Below are 17,273 nucleotides of genomic sequence, written 5' to 3'. Positions count from 1 at the left end.
TTATCATTAATTTCAGCATACTTGGTTTTTAAATGCAATGGCTGATCTTTTCAGATTCTGTATTTAGGCAAACAAAATCATTTATTTATGGTTTTGAAATTGTAATGGTACTAAAGCTAACAACATACAATTGGAATGTGAAAAATGATTTGAGGGCAGAGTTAGGTAGGGGTATCCCACAATGCATACAGATTACCAAAAATTTAAACAAGAAAATAATTAAGTTTTCTTTAATTAGATTTGGAATTATTCTGGCTTTCAAAATTATAATCTTTAAAATGAATAAAAAACTTCACTGATTTCTCCAGTGAATTTGTGCACAATGTGGTCTGAATATGGACTAGTAAATTATCAATCAATTTATCTTTATAGTAAATCATATATATACACATATATGTATATGCATTTATATGTTATATGTGTATATATATATTTGGTAAATTTTCATTTAGATATTATAAATATTACAAGATGAAAAATAAACCTACTTTACACCAGAAAATATACTGATCCTAACATAAGCAGGCTTTTGCCATGTAGGTTAATATTTATCTAAAGAAATACTTTCCTACAAATTCTAAGTTTTAGACACTAACAGAGTGGAGGAGGGGCTATCAAGATTTTTTATATAATGAACAGGAAGATATAATACACTACTTGATCAAGTGGATTTATCTTTTTAAATTATTTTGCTAAGTCTAATAGTAAAATAAGTTTTACCTACCTGAGGCATGATAACAGAACAGTAACAGGAAGGCAGTCTAGAGATACATGGAACAGAAGGAATGCTGGTTTCAGGAATGAGTGTGTTGTGGATGACTGATCAAGTGATCAAATATTTATCCTTATTAACAGCACTTTCATAAACAAATATTTCCACCATAGCCTCACAAAGTGACATACCGTTTTTTACTGCAGTCTACTAGTTGTCCATCATACTAGTTTTAGAATGAGAAAGGCATGTTCAAAATAGGGTTTAAACCAGATGTACTTCCCTAAGAAAATGGTAAAATAATTATAAAGATAACTCTGGACAATAGAAATGTTTACAGCAAAGGTATACAGTAAACTAACAAGGTACAATTTTAATTATATTATTTTTATATTTACAGTTTTGAAATAAAATCTGTGTTCACTTTTGCCTTTAATTGCAATGGTTTAGGGAAGTAGTAAAAGCAGTAAGTCACACTATAAAATTAAGCTCAACTTATATTTGACCCTCTGCTGCTCTTTTTTAATGAAGGATTATTTCAGTGGAACATCAATAAGGATTTTTGGTTTCTTTAAATATCTTACCACAACAATTATATCACATTTTGTAAATTAAATATCTAAAATGTTTGAAAGCCAGAATAATACTTGTTAGAACAGAAGCTCCATTTCAGTTTCCCTCTTTTTAAATATTAGACCAAATGTCATTGTTGACATTTGCTTCGATGTATTTATACTTCTGCATCTTGGCCAGGAACCCAGAATGGAATGGGACTGCTGGACACGAGGCCACACGGTCAACTGCAGTTTTATCATTTCAAGACTGAACGAATAAAATCACCCTCCAGTATCCTGATTATATGACTGAAGGCTCTAGTTCTTCTGTGAAATTTATTTTATTTTTATTGAGGTCTTCCTGTTGGTTTGCCTATTAAACTAAAATGAAATTTAGTGACTCAACAAAGATATGGTAGACCTTCAAAATGTAATGTATATAAACACATTCTTTTTTTTTCTTTAAAAATATTCTATGCTTTATCCGTATGAGAAAACATATTTTGGGTAAAACCAAATGATGTGCTGAATTTGCTTTAAATTAGTATAATAAAAAAGTGTTATCAGTGAGAAATAGATGAAACAGAGTGGCAAAATATTAATAATTCTTGAAGCAGGGTGATAGGTACTCAGAGGTTTTTTACACTATTATCTGTATGTTCTGTGGTTGAAAATTTTAACAGTAAAAATAATGAATCCAACCAAGTTTCAATAATAAAAAAGCTACTGTATAACTGGACATTTTGCAAAGATCTGTACTAAGACTAATTATGTAACTCGTTGTTATAGTGAAAGGTTGGGAACAACTTAAACATCAATCATTAGGAACAGTCAAATATAGTACATCCACATGCAATGGAATCCTATCCAATGATGAAAAAGCCTGTTAAGTGAAAAAAGAGTTTCCACAGCAGCATATGGAGCCTGATTCCATGTTCACAGGAGTGTGTGCGTGTCCATCCGTTGTTCAGAGTGGTTATCTCTGCAAAGAGGAATTGCAGGTGGTTTTTTATTTTTATTTTTTACCTTTTCTTGAACCTGTTTTGTATTATCCAAAAATTTTACAGGCATATATATTAATTTTATATTTGGGGATATTGTTTTCTATAATAATATCCTATGGTTTTTCTCATCATGTTATTCTTCCTAGCTAATGGAATGATTATTTAATTGTTAAAAATTGTGTTAGGTCTTATGTAATTCAAAGAGGGCTTCCCAGGTGACTCTAGTGATAAAGAACCTGAGACGTGGGTTTGATCTCTGTGTTGGGAAGATCCCCTTGAGAAAGAAATGGCAACCTACTCCAGTATTCCTGTCTGGGAAATCCCCATGGACAGAGCATGGAGGGCTATAGACCATGGAGTCGCAAGAGGTGGATAGGACTTAGAGACTAAACAATAAAAAAATTCAAAGTGGCAAAGTGCTATACTTCTAAAACAACATGAAACCCAGAGTAGATGTCATTATCTTAAACAATGGAAATAAAAATTTTTCCTCAACCATCTACTGGTTGTTTAAAGAAAGACATCAAACACTACATGAAACATAAAATTATAAAATAAATGAAAATAGACTTAATTATCTCTTGGTTAATTCAAATCAGGCTAAAATTCTATTAATTATGGAGAGAAATAGCATTTGGAAGAGAAAATGAGAAAATGCTTTCTAGTTCATTTATAGTAAATTTGAATTGAAAATATTCCAGCAGTTCTATGCAGAAAAGTATTTGTGTATATTTTAGTAATATGTTTGTTCTTAGATTAACCAGATGGCAGGACAAAATAAAATGCTTTTTCCAAATGCATGGTTTTGTGATTTCAGAGCTGTGGACTCAGCGTTTTCAGCTAAATCTCATGTTTAACTCCAGCCAGCACTGTAAAATTCTTTGGAGTAAACTTGAACTTAATGATTAACTTTGGAAATATCATTTGAAGTTTGTTATCTTGGGTGAGAGTCCAAAAGGTAGGTGCTCTAGCGGCTGTGAAATCCTACATCTTTAGGCAGTCAGTTGCTGCAGCGCCCTCCTCTTAGTCTGCTGAGACCCCACAGTGGGTGGGAGCCAGTGATGGGACCCCTCTACCTCACCCCTCTTTAGGGCCCTCTTACAACACACCACAGCTGTTGCACACAGTCCTTCGTCAAGGGCTGTACTGTCCCCACCATTTACTATTTCCTAGATTTTAAGGCTTCAAGGAATTAAAGGTAGTTCCTTTGGTACATGAGATTGGGGACCCCTAATCTTGATGATTCCAATTTGGGTAATGTCATAAAAAATGACTCAGAAGATATTACTGAAGTTACCTGGTGGATATTTCCTTCTTTCACATCCATGTCCTAAGCTTTAGGAATGAGAGACTTCTTGGGTTTTGATTTGTCCAAGTGATGTATCTGTAACCAGACTGAAGAATCACATTTTATTATAAATTAATTGTATATACTTGCAGGTGTGTTAGATACTCTGATTCTCAGTGTGTTTCTAAGAGATCTTTGGCAAATCATTTAAATCTTTATTTAGGGGGTTTAAAAGTGTATCACATGATGAGTGGCCCCAGATTAAAATTGCATTTTGGTTTTTTACCTGTTTCCTAGCACGGGATTGTCCACAAAGGACAGTATTGGAGTGAGGCTTCTTTGACGTTTTTAGAGAGTCCTGACATAACTTCTTAGACTTGGGGGCTGTTCTGCTTACTGTTAATTGGTGGTCAGTTACATCAGCTTCTTTAGTTTGGTCAACTGATTGCGGCTGTAGCGGTTGGGAATCTTCCGGATCTGTGTCTGACTCAAAAATATGTGGTTGTCTTTTTACTTTTAGTGACTCATGGCTTTTCCCTAAAACCTGTGTTATATATTTGCTTGTCAAATTCTCTTTTCCATTCACTTGGGAGCCAACAGCACTTTTTAGTACATCTAAATTGCTAGTTGGCATCTGAAATACTGAACTATTAGACAGTTGTTTACTTTCACTTAAACTCGTGATCAATGATTTTCCACTAGAAAGGGGATTTTTTGTCATATTTCCATAGGATTCAGTGTTTTTTTCTTGCAGAGATCTACAAGTCTTGAGATTCAGATTTTTAGCCTTCATCTGAATGCTATGACTAGGTCTTTTTTTAGTAGTTGGATCTAAATTTGGTTTATCGTCCTGGATCTCACTAGATTTCAGTGAAAACAACTTAGATTCTGTATCAACACGTTTTCTTCTCAGGTTCTCAGGTGCTAAAATACTTTTGGTCATCTGTAGCGGTCGACTTTTGAAAACTGGTATGAATCTAGGGGCAATATTATGTTGGGAGCTAAAGTTTGTGTCTTGAACTTGAGCATTTCCTCTGGTGGGCTTGGGTACTTCCAGTACTTGTGCGGCCTGGTCAGACGGCGCTTTCTTGCTGCTCAGAACAGACTCTGGCTGGAGGCGCAGAGCGGAGGACCCCGAGGGCTTCGGCGGGCTGACCGAGCGCGCCCCCTTGTGGCCCGCAGCTGCTGAGCACGGCGGGAAGCTCGGGGCCCAGGCGGCTCTTGTGGAAGGGGTGTGAGCTGGAGAGGACTTGGCTTGAGCAGTTAGATTGGGCGGCTTGACTTTGTTTCCCTGAAAGGATAAACATTAGAAAATGTAAAACTATCCTTAAAGGAAAATAAATAATTTATAAAATATCATCAAGATAAGAATAAAAAGTAACACTACAATGTATAGAACAGTTTAAGAAAAACAAAAAGCAAACAGGCCTTACTGAGGACATGTGTGTGTTTCTTATGATTTGTATCCTACTTTTGATACTATCCATTCAAGACAATGTTTTAAGATGAAGTTGCGCTCTAAACTGTAAAAACTATACACTTAGCTACTCCCGTTGTGTTTCAAACGTGCTCATGCGTCCTTCTCCCTCAGAATATCTCTCTTCTCTCCATTTTTTTCCCTTTCAGCTTCCCAAAGATCATTTATCAGTCAGTATTTGTCACACAAAAAAAGAGGACAGTGTAGCGCTCTTGTCTGTTAGTATGCATGTTCACTCTCCCTAAGTAAATACTAGACTCTTTGAGGGTAGGAAAACCATGTGTTACTTCTTCTTACAGCCTTCACATTCTCAAATCCTCCACACAGTTACTAACAAAACACGTTATTCAAAGAAATTAAAGTAATGGAAGAGGCATTTACACTGGGCCTTTCAGAGTAAGTACGATATTGACTATAGGGCAGTGACTGTCTTAATCATTTTGTCTCTTCATTGCCTACTAGAGTGCCTGGTACTTGGAAGCGTTTTGGAAACATTTGTCAAACTGACTTGTCAGATATATCAAGGAGAAACAAGTGTTCATAGTCTTCTTAAACAAACTGTGGTAAAAAATATATATATAAAACATCAAATATACCATGCTAACCATTTTTAAGCATACAATTCAGTGGCATTAAGTATACCCCCCACTGTACTTCTGCTGTATAATCATCACTACTATTTATAAAACTTTATGCCAAACAGGAACTTTGGAGGCTTTAAACAATAACTCCGTTTCCTTCTCTTAGCACTCTTTCTAGAGCCTGCTGCTGCTGCTGCTAACTCACTTCAGTCGTGTCCGACTCTGTGCGACCCCACAGACAGCAGCCCTGCAGGCTCCCCCATCCCCGGGATTCTCCAGGCAAGAACACTGGAGTGGGTTGCCATTTCCTTCTCCAGTGCATGAAAGTGAAAAGTGAAAGTGAAGTCGCTCAGTCGTGTCCAACCCTCAGCGACCCCACGGACTGCAGCCTTCCAGGTTCCTCCACCCTTGGGATTTTCCAGGCAAGAGTACTGGAGTGGGGTGCCATTGCCTTCTCCGTTCTAGAGCCTAGAAATCTAAAATGAACATTTTCTCCTTTGCATCTAGGGTTCAGGATGTGATTTAAGATCAACCAATCAGATGCACTCATACAATATTTGGAAGAGAGAAGTGAGGTAAAGTCATACTTCTGTAGTTTCTGCTGAAAGGTTTACTTATGGATGACTTTGGAATTTTGGTGGCAGAGTTAGCAGAAGTTCAAGTGTCCATTCACCAGCTTTGTAGATGTCTGGAAACAGAGCTTAGGACAGTCACTTTCCGGGTGTGGATCATATTAGGTAAACATACCACATGCACTTCACCACACACCACCAACCTCACCCTACGAGGCTTCCCTCTGTACACAGATGCTACCACGGGGAGAATGATGTCTAAATTTGCATAAAATTCTATCTCAAAAAGATGCTCTGTCAGAAGTGACTAAATCATCTTAAACTGCCTAGAGTGAATATTTTGTTTGACGAAAATATGGTTCAAGAATTAAGTTGAAATCAATTACAGAAAATCCAAGAACACTTTTAGACTCTTGGTTTTTATAAACTGTAATGACTGTTAAACAGCATACATACTACTTGGGATACAAAAAGAAAAACTCAATCTAGGCAGATTTATATAAGAATAGGTTACTTGTATTCTGATATAAAACTCATCTAGAATATGTATCTGAAACGTTTACATTCATGTCCAGTTTTGTCTTCAGGAATATACTTAAATATACTTGAATATTTTCCAGGAATATACCTCTGATGGAAATAATTTCCAGGGGCTTTTTTTTTTGCCCCCTAGCCCTTCAATATATTATTTATACATTCTTTCAATTTCTAAAATATAGTAAACAGCCCAAAGGGGGAAACCTCTAGGTTTATATTCAAAAAAATTTTAAAGGCTACAAAAAGGGCTTATGTAAACAGCAGATGAAATCATAAATAATTCACAGAACTTAAAATACATAAATGGTCAAAAAACCAAAGCTTTGTGAAATAATAACCTAAGAGAAAACATACGCTTTACCACATTATGACCACTATTCTGCCAGGTGTCACTGTGGCTTAGGTGACTTTTAACTTCTAGAACTGTATACAGTTTATATCTTTGTACATTAACGTAAAATTACAGAGGGAAACCAAAAGCTTTAACCTATATTTAAATAGATATCTAATAGAGGCCTAGAATTAAGGAAATCTTTAATACAGCTTGAAGACTAACCAAAATGATGCATCAAATGTGCTTTGTCTATTAAAATTTGGTTCTGTGCCTTGCACCACCTGAGTGTTTCTTTAATTAAAGTCAAACCAGGATTCAGTTAAGCTCAGATTTAGCTAGAGGTTTGTAGGAAATATGGGTCTTGGAAGAAAGTGTTAAGTTTAAAAGACATGACAACAAGGAAACCATCATTCAAATGCAAAATATGGAACATTTTCCAGGGTAAAAAATCCATTTTCCCCAGCAAATAACTGGCATAAATAAAAGGGAAAACAGTTTGGGATGTTATATAATAAAAGAGATCTAAAAAAATATAACAACCAAATTAAGAGGACCTTTCCTGGATTCTGATTTAAACAAAACCTCTAAAATAAATCTTTGAGATAAATAGGGAATTAGAGTATGAACTAGGCTTAGATGGTAATAAATCTGCCTGCAATGCAGGAGACCCGGCTTCAATCCCTGGGTGGGGAAGATCCCCTGGAGAAAGGAATGGCTACCCACTCCATATTCTTGCCTGGAGAATCCCATGACAGAGGAGTCCATGGGGTTGCAAAGAATCGGACATGACTGAGCAACTAAGCACGCACACACACACACACACACACATGGGAACTACTGTTAAATAATTTTTTAAAAAGCTCTCATCAGAATAAGACATATATTAATGCTAAAATCTCTATAAATTAAATAATAGTATATCCTGGATTTGTTGTAAAATATTACAGTTTATCCCACACTCCAAAAATATGTCAAGGAGTAACCAGATGGTAGGTATACAAGAGTTCATTATACTATAGTAATTACTTTTATGTATCTTGGAGAATTCTCATAATTTTTTTTTTAAGCTAATTGGGCTAGGTACTCCTGCTAATTTATGAAACTCTTTTTTAAGTCAGTTGAGTTTTTTCAAGCAGTTTGATCTATTGATTTTTCATTTTTTTAATTTATTCTTTTTTAGTACTACTGCATGACTCTTAGAGCTAACAAGGTGGTAGCAATAACATAAACTAACATTTACTGAAGGCTTAAATACAAGCAACTGTTCCAAGGAGGATTATCTAATCTAAAAATAAAAACCACAAAACCCTGTGTAGTCTGGTGCTGGGAAGGAAACGGTGATGTGCTGCATAGAGCTCCTTCCAGAAAGGGGGATCCTTGCTGCTGGGTGCTATCAGCAAGCCTCCTTTGGCAGTCAGCCCCTGCAGAGACGGCCTTGGTTATGGATGCCCATCTCACCCTAGAATTTGCCTGTCTTGAGGTCGCCCAAATCTAGCAACAGATTGGAAGACGGTATAAAGGCCTGCTACTTTGGCCAATGCAAAACCACCGTGATTGGCAATTTTAGTACCTGCTTTGGTTTTGACTTCTCCCTTCACCCAATCTTCCTTCCCTGCCTTCCATAGCTGTTGATTCCAAGGGTAGTTCTCAACAATCATCACACACACTGGACTCTGTCTCAGAGCAGGCTTCCTGGAGAGCCCAATTTGTGATGAGCGCTAGCATTACCACTACTGTGGTGCCCCATTTTACAGCTGGGGGAACAGAGGCACAGAGAGATCAAATAACTTGTCCAAGATTATACATGGGCTTCTCTTGTGGCTCAGCTGACAAAGAATCCGCCTGCAATGCAGGAGACCTGGCTTTGACCCCTGAGCTGGGAGGATGAGAAGGGAAAGACTACCCACTCAAGTATTTTGGCCTAGAGAATTCCATGGACTGTATAGGTCATGGGGTCAAAAAGAGTTGGACACGACTGAGCAACTTTCACTTTCACTTTCAAGATTATATAAATAATAAGGGGTTCAAACCCAGGCAGCCTGTCTCCAGGGCCTGAGCTCTTAACTACAAATCTAAATTTTCCAATTTTAGAACTAAGAATCTGATTCTTCAGGTTTCAGTTTTAATTTTGCAATGTATTTAACTGTGTGGCTTTGGCTAAATTACTTGAATGCTGTAAGCTTCAGTTTCCCTTTCTGCAAAATTGAGAAAACAATTTTTTACCCCAAGGGTCTATTTTGGTAATTAAATGAGAAGGCATACAGAAGGCGCTCAATAAAACTGAGTAGGAGAAATTCTTATTGTCAATGTTCCAATTGTCAGAGGCAATATAAAGATCAGAAATTCCATATAAGTGTTATTTTACATTTAAGAAGCAAATTTTCACAAATACATTGTCTGCATTCACCATTTCCAAAATAGACATGGGCTGGAAATATTAGGTAGTCAATAAATATATAAACATATTTGAAAAAAGTGCATGATGTAATGACATGTCTTCTAAATTCCTCAGATTTAGACTTGGCCAACAACTAAACCCTTTAAAATGTTATGTCTGGCCAAAATTTTAAGATGCATAAAGTTCAAAAAGAAGTCAATTGATACTCTCTACCCACACTCCCAGCGAAATGGCCTTGCCTATAGTACCTGATATCTTGCCTGTCATGTTTTTATAGCATTTATATGAGGTGTTGACCCTTAACCCAAGGACACCAGACCCCCATGCTGGCTAGTGACAGATGATGTGATCTGGCTTGAAAACATAAAGCAAAAAATGTCATGAGGCATACTGTTGGAGCCATAGCAAGTCAACATACATGAAAGCCTAAGTCATTTGAGCAGTGGAGACTACAATAAAACAAGGCGCTAGTAAGTCAAGAAAGGAGACTCAGCAATATTCCAGTAATCCATATTATATTTCAAACTGCTCAAATTATTCAAACCTTTGTCTTTCCTTCTGATGAAAACATATTATATCTGTCATTTAAAAGAAAGATCTTGTTAAAAAATTTAAATTAAATTTCCATTTGTTCTTCCAAAGCTTCCCTTTTGATTTTGTTGCCTTTTGACAAAGAAATTGTATCCTATTGAGTGTGAAGACAGGCCATCTTATTTTCTTCATCAGTACTGCTTAAACCACTACTTATTTTTTTTTTCATAAATAAGATTTCACTTGGCATGTCATCTTACAATAAAAATTTTCTCAAGTTAATTCAATTTCTATCAATTATTCAAAGGCTTTCTCATCAATTGGACTTTAAATGACAGAACTTCAAAGAAAACTTGGATTTGTATGAGGCAGACGTTTCCAAATTATCCTGTAATTATCATTTATCATTTATTCTTTGAAAAAACATGTAATGAACATGTATTAAGTACCGGGAACTTAGGATATGTTCTCTGCCTTCTAGGAAGTCACGCTACATTAATTAGAAGAAATAGACCAACAACTACCATGATACCAAGGCAAATGCAATAATAATAGGAACGACAGTACAACAAAAACAAACAGCAGCAGGGAAACACCGAACTGAGGGAAAGGACCCAGCACAGTGGGCTAGGCTGTCCATCACTGACGGCAAAGATCCGAGGAATAACATGCAGAGCATGTCTTAGAGAACTTGGTAGGACAGGAAAAACTACTCACCTGCAAATGCAGTGTGGTTAGTTCTTGTGTGTAGTAGCACGGTTTAGTTGTCATCTTTATGGGAAATCCACATATATGGGGCAGCTTAGATTTTAAATCTGAAAGAAAACTTCTCAGCACACCTTCCATATCTACCCTTGGAAAGAACTGTATGGGTTGGCTTCTGACGCAACTGAGAGGGTACCTGAGCATTGTTAAAGAACAATGGGACTGTTTTTGCAGATAGGAGACAGCATTTTTTTTAACTGATGTAAAAAGGTCTGAAAATTGTAACTGCTGAAAAGGTACAAATAACTAAATCCTAACTACTTTAAATTTTAACTTTCACAATAAAAACAACTCACAGTAGTACCCTTATTACCATATGGCTCTTGCCACAGACCGGCAAACTACGCTATCCAAAAAAAGATTTATAAAAAATACATGATCTTCATAGATTGTAAATGTAAATATTCACAGTAAACAATAAACAGGTTGCATCTCCAAGAACAGTAAAAATTCAGCACAGAGAAACACCACATATGAATTGCATTCAAGCTCTGAACGTGGTTCTTTGAGCAAAGCAGTTAACTTTTTCTGATATAAAACATTCTGAAGACTTGGAATAATGTCTCGGCATCTAATGAAGGGGAATAATTGATAGCTGTTAACTTCAACTTTATATTAAGATTTGGGTTAGGAAATATAGAATACAGAAAGAGAACACTAGGCTCCTCTCTCTTCCTTTTAGGGACCAGCTGGTCAGAATACAAAGAAACAAAAATGATGAAACCAGTATTAATTAAGATGGGAGAGTTTCACCTGAGCACTTGTGCTCTGTGTATAGATTTTTAAAAATAACACCAAGAAAAATATTTTCTCAAATCAATGAGGTGCATTAAGTGCAATTTAAATCCTCTAAACTTTGCCTGTGAAATTATTCTCCAAAAAAGAAATTTTCATTAAGTGACATTCAATTCCATCCTTTCAATGGTGTCCAATATGCCACCGGAGGGAGCCCTTGGCTAAGGAGAATCCTATACAATTTCTTTGTTCCTTTCTACTGGGAGTCTTGCCTGGATCCTAGGGAGGGCAGAGAGCATCTGTAAAGGATATGTGAAGAGCCTTTCTCCTATCATTTTGAAGTAGATGCAGCAGTATATTTTAATAGTTCCAAGGTCTTCTGGAAGCTTATAACCATACTAAAAGTTAAGAACAAAGTTGAAATTGTCTTGAGTGAAAGCTAAACTTGAGGTTAAACTACAAGAAGCAAAATTAAATAGCTACTGCGTGCTGTGATTCATGGAGTTGCAAAGAGTTGGACACGACTGAGCGACTGAACTGAACTGAACTGAATGTAATATATATTTCTATTCCTTACCAGGCCATCCCAGTGCATCTGGAAATCTTCATACGAGTGAAAAGGACAGTCAGGGGGTATGGTGTGAAGAATACTTATCATTCGTCCCATTTTCATACTACGAAAAATACAGTTGGTAAAATACTATGAGCCAGTGCTTAGACATGGAGCTTCCCAGGTGGCACTAGTGTGAAGAAACCACCTGCTGATGCAAGAGATGTAAGAGAACTGGTTCTGACCCCGGGTTGGTTTAAGTCAACTATGTGATTTGGAAAGCATTCAAAAATTATAGCAACTATCAACATATAAGTAATAAGCTACTCATTTGCTCCCAGTTCTAAATTAACATTGTATTAAATTCTTAACAAAGAAATGTTAGGAAAAACAAAGTTGAACTGATGCAAACAATATGCTAGTTACAAACACAGAACAGTGACTAATAAATACAGTGTTGCCACACAGAGGTATGCCTGGTAATTTTAGACTTTAGGGGAAAGTTTGTTAAGAGTTGAATGAATCGGAAGCCAATCTATGTTCCCTATCCACCTCTTCTCTGCTTCAGTGACCAAGTCATAATGCAGATGCCACTACTTAAACTTCTAATCTGGTTAAAATTTCATGCTAATAGTCATATTTATATTAATAACAAGTCATTTTTTCCCTTGAAAATAGTATAAACTTATAACTTAGCTCATATCAAATGATATTGAATCATTAATTATATGTACATGTTTATAAGGTTCTATTGATGTTACATATAGTTGTATATCTATAAATTTTACTGTTTTAAAATGAGGTCTTTAAAATGAGGTCTAATAAAGATAAAATGTATAATAAAATTATTTTAGTAATTTGATGGCTTCTCCAAGTATGACAATATTGTTTCAATATTTTAGAGTTATAATTCAGTTTCCAAAATTTACAAAAATGGTTTATACTTTGCACATATCAATGTTGAAGCAAAATAAGAGAAAACTACTATATCCCAAACCCACCCCAGATATGACAAACTGAAATCTCACCTTGGCAAAACGTAGCACCAGTTGCTTAAAATGGACTGTTCCTCAATAACAGCATTCTGGTTAGTCTCAAAACTCTTTATAATACTCTGAGAAATATCAAATTCTCTTAGCTTTTGATAGAAATAAGAATTTAATGCATAAGTAAGTCCGCCAAAGAATTTGGCAAACAAAAGGAAACATTTAAAAACACAGATTTCTTTAAAAAAAAAAAAAGAAATAAAGATTTATCACACATACACCATCAGTTAAGAAACAGTTTCAAAGCCTGTTATTGAATCACGTATGACCACTTTACACAAGGTAATCAGTGTTTCAGCGCGTCCGTTTCTCCTCTACACAGTTTATCGAGTATTTCATACTTTCCCTCTTATGGTCCAAAGCCAAACTCCTATTTTGTACTTATTTGAACTGGCTTTCAGTTTCTTTAATTATGTTAAGTGGGAGTTGAATCTCTGTCCAAAGGAAGATATTTACATTGTCAGAATAACTTCTTAATTAAATTTTAAACACATTTTTTTAAGTGGAGGAGGAGGATGTGTTAGGGAGTTATGCCTTCCTCTGGTCTTCTGGAGGCAAGGGGGCAGAAGCAGCCCCTGTGCTCTTTTCATGTCCCTTCTCCAGGATCTGGAGTGCTGTTTCCTGTGTCCTCAGGTGCCCTGTTTGGCAACTACTCGCCACTTACAGTGCCCTCACTCTGGGTAGTGTGGGCCATTTTCTTATAGTGAGGCAGAGGTTGGAGAGGCCTCAAGTGAGGTGCAAAATAAAATATTAAAGGGTGGAGGACACTGCGTTCATAGAGAACGTTTCACATCTCTCGCTCTTATTCATTCATCTTCGGGGAAACAACATTCTAACTCTACTGCCTGCTGCTTCTCAATGAACTCCAGCTGACCCAGCCAATTTTCCAATTCCTGGACAAGCCATCAGCATTGTAACAAGGCCCTGGCTTAAAGCACTGCCCCCACACTGATTTATCTGCATTCTGCCAATACAAACCTTACAGGCCTAGATCTAGACCCTTTCCCTCCACATTCAATGACTAATTGTGCTCTGAATTTCCATTGCGTTTCTGAGATGAATGGAGATACTAGGAATATATGTGGTGAGGGACAGTGTGGAGGTTTTAGTGGGTGAAAGATTACAGCAGGTTTCGAGCTTTAGGGAGGTTCCTTGTCAGTACAAGATATTCACATTATGCCACTGTCTCTGTGACAGAGAAGAACCAACCTGAAATATATGCGATAGCCCATTCTCAAGCCCTGCCTCCCAGGCCTGACCTTGAAAGGTGTAACACTTTCCATTCAGATAGAGATAGAAAGTTGTGGAAACTTTGTCTTGCTGGAGGTTTATAGGAAGATTGTGACTTGACCGACATGGACAACAGCTGCAAGAACAAAGGATTTGGGCACCAAGGAGTTTGTAACAACTAGCCACACCCGCTCCCTCTTTAGTATAACAGCAACCAGAGCTGGAACTTGGTAAGACGGTTCTTTGGAACGCTAGTCCACCATGCTCTCCAGCTGCTGACAGGTCTTTGCCCAAACACCTCGTGCTTCAATCTACTGGCCTGCCATGCAGCGAGCAGTAAGAGGATGGACTCAGCAGCAACTCCAGCTACACATATTCAGGTCAGCTTTCCTAGTGGCTTACATAACTCTTGAGGGCCAGAATGGAGATCCTATTCATTTTTGACTTGCCTATTGCCTTAACATAACAAGTAATCAAAAAATTATAGAGAGACGAATGGAGCAGCATTTGAGCTGGTCCCCGAAGAACAAGCAGAGTGTATAGCACATCAAGGGGCACTCTAAGCAAAGAGGAGTCTTCTGTCCTGTGCCTGGGCTTTCTCAGTGTGGCCACTGTTGATCATTTGGGCTGGAAAACTCTTGGTGGGGATGGGAGTGGAGGTGCTCCGGTGTGCTCTAGAAGATTCAGCGGCATCCTGGCCTCTATCCACGTAACGCCAGTAGCAACACACCTTCCCACCTAGTGACAGCCAAGTTTTCTGCAGACGTTACAGATGTCTCACGGGGAACAAATCACTCATTTCACCCTCCACCCCTCTCTGCTCAGAACCACTGTCACAGAAGAAGAAAAATAACATTCACTGAGTTACTGTTAATGTGAAAGTTTCTATACTGGGTGCTAGGAGAATAAGCAAAATAGAAGACATATCCTTCTACTAAGAAGGCAAAAAGTGTTAGGTGTAAAAAAAAAAAGATGAAAAAAACTATAGTAATGCCAATGTGGGTTTATTATTAATATATTTAGTATGAGCTGATAGAGCACTTTTAACATTTGGAGGTGAAAGAAAAGGCAAAGAGCGGGTGCTGAGGCAAGGCAGCATTGTGGAGTCTTGAACGCTACCTAAAAAGATTTTTGAGCAAAGTAGTAACATAAGTAGATCTGTATTAAACTGACAGAATGATGTTTTCTTTGGTAAACAGATTTAAGACAATATCAGTATGTCAAATATTTAATAATATGGATTTTGATAATAAAAAATTTATCATCACTCTTATTAAAAATTAAAACCTCATAGCATATCAGTAATGATAATAAATACATTAATTATATAGTAATAAAAATACATTAATTATATATTAAGAAATGAAAATATGTGGTACCTGAGGTGGTGGCAGTCTGACTGTGTGAACTTCTATGCTTAGACAAACTTGAGTTGATGTTACATTGATATCTAACACTGAAAATAAAATTATTAACCATGAACTTCCTGGAATTATTACTCCAACCTAACAAATAAAGTATTTTAGTAACATAAGAAATCAACTCAATTTATTCAAGTTAGAAATTCAGTTAAGAATTGATTTTTTTCACACATGGTAACATTCAAATAGTCACCTTATATGGTGAATATATTATATTATTTGATGGTCTACAGATGAGACATCTAAAAGAAGACAAATGCACAGAACAGTACTTATGTGGGTATAATGCGTAGGGCATGGTTACAATGAGAAAAATGAGACATCCCACAATTGAGAGGAAAACTCAGCAGACACCTCCTAGAGGCCTGACATTTATTATATGTGAAAAATGAAGACTCTTCTTAAATTAGAATAGGTACCATCCCATGTTTTTGACTTACTAACAAATGTCCTCAAATATAATGGCAGATATATTTCAAATCTTTCAGAGCCCCAAGGCATCTATCTTGCTTTCTCGTAATTATAAAATATTGAAGGCAAAAAGAGAAGAGGGCTGCAGAGCATGAGATGGTTAGATAGCATCATCGACTAATGGACATGAATCTGAGCAAACTCCAGGAGATCGTGAAGGACAGGGAAGGCTGGTGTGCTGCAGTCATGCGGTCGCAAAGAATCGGACCTGATTTAGTGACTCCACAACCTCTAAGTCAGATAGTGCTACCTGAAATAAAGCATGCGGGGGCTTTATTTGTTTATTTTTATGGTGTACTGGTAATGTTCATTTCTTGATCTGAGAACTGGTTATAAGGATATTATTAGTTTGTGAAAATCCAATGAGCTATACATCTACAGCTTGTAAGTTTTGCTATAGAATATTACATTCAATAAAACTAAAAGAAAAAGTTCTAACACATGAGTGAGGAGTTTTGCTGTCCTAAACTGTTCTCTTTACTCTCCAACAGCTTAAGTCTCCTGATATTGTTTGAGGACAGGTAAAGAACTCATTCATCCAGAGCTGAAGCACAGTGACTGCCACTGCCCAACTTACACACAAACCCAGAGCAAGAGGGGCAAACGGGCTTCAGCTTGAAAGTCAACTCAGATGGAACAGTCTGTGGATTACATGTAGATTTAAGGCTATGGTCAAATGCTGGTGAAAACCACCATGATTGACAATGTCTGTTTGGCTCAGGATTTCCCTCTATCTGCCATCTCTGGACTACTGATAGGAATGTGTCTACCTGCAATAGAGCCATGCATGTCAACGAAACAGTTAGATTACACCAATCTGCGTCTCTTTCATTTCAGTTCAGTTGCTCAGTCGTGTCCAACTCTTTGCAACCCCATGAATTGCAGTACGCCAGGCCTCCCTGTCCATTACCATCTCCCAGAGTTCACTCAAACTCATGTCCATCAAGTCAGTGATGCCATCTAGTCATCTCATCCTCTGTCATCCCCTTCTCCTCCTGCCCCCAATCCCTCCCAGCATTAGAGTCTTTTCCAATGAGTCAACTCTTCGAATCAGGTGGCCAAAGTAC

General features: G+C 37.1%; 1 protein-coding gene across 1 annotated transcript in view; it reads right to left on the bottom strand.

The window, feature by feature from the left end:
• The window catches only part of LOC104999543 (chromosome unknown open reading frame, human C18orf63), a 49,259-nt gene that overhangs the window by 21,711 nt on the left and 10,275 nt on the right, over positions 1-17,273 (bottom strand). The window contains exons 6-11 of the mRNA XM_010855089.1: positions 15,694-15,770; positions 13,067-13,176; positions 12,066-12,162; positions 11,801-11,886; positions 10,706-10,889; positions 3,845-4,849 (exon numbers count right to left, since the gene is read on the bottom strand). Coding sequence (XP_010853391.1) covers positions 3,845-4,849; positions 10,706-10,889; positions 11,801-11,886; positions 12,066-12,162; positions 13,067-13,176; positions 15,694-15,770 — 1,559 coding nt within the window. The remainder of the gene's footprint in view (positions 1-3,844; positions 4,850-10,705; positions 10,890-11,800; positions 11,887-12,065; positions 12,163-13,066; positions 13,177-15,693; positions 15,771-17,273) is intronic.

The sequence above is a fragment of the Bison bison genome, unplaced genomic scaffold, assembly GCF_000754665.1.
Source record: "Bison bison bison isolate TAMUID 2011002044 unplaced genomic scaffold, Bison_UMD1.0 scf7180017864353, whole genome shotgun sequence".
NCBI lineage: Eukaryota > Metazoa > Chordata > Mammalia > Artiodactyla > Bovidae > Bison > Bison bison.
This window is presented reverse-complemented; position numbering and strand designations above follow the sequence as displayed.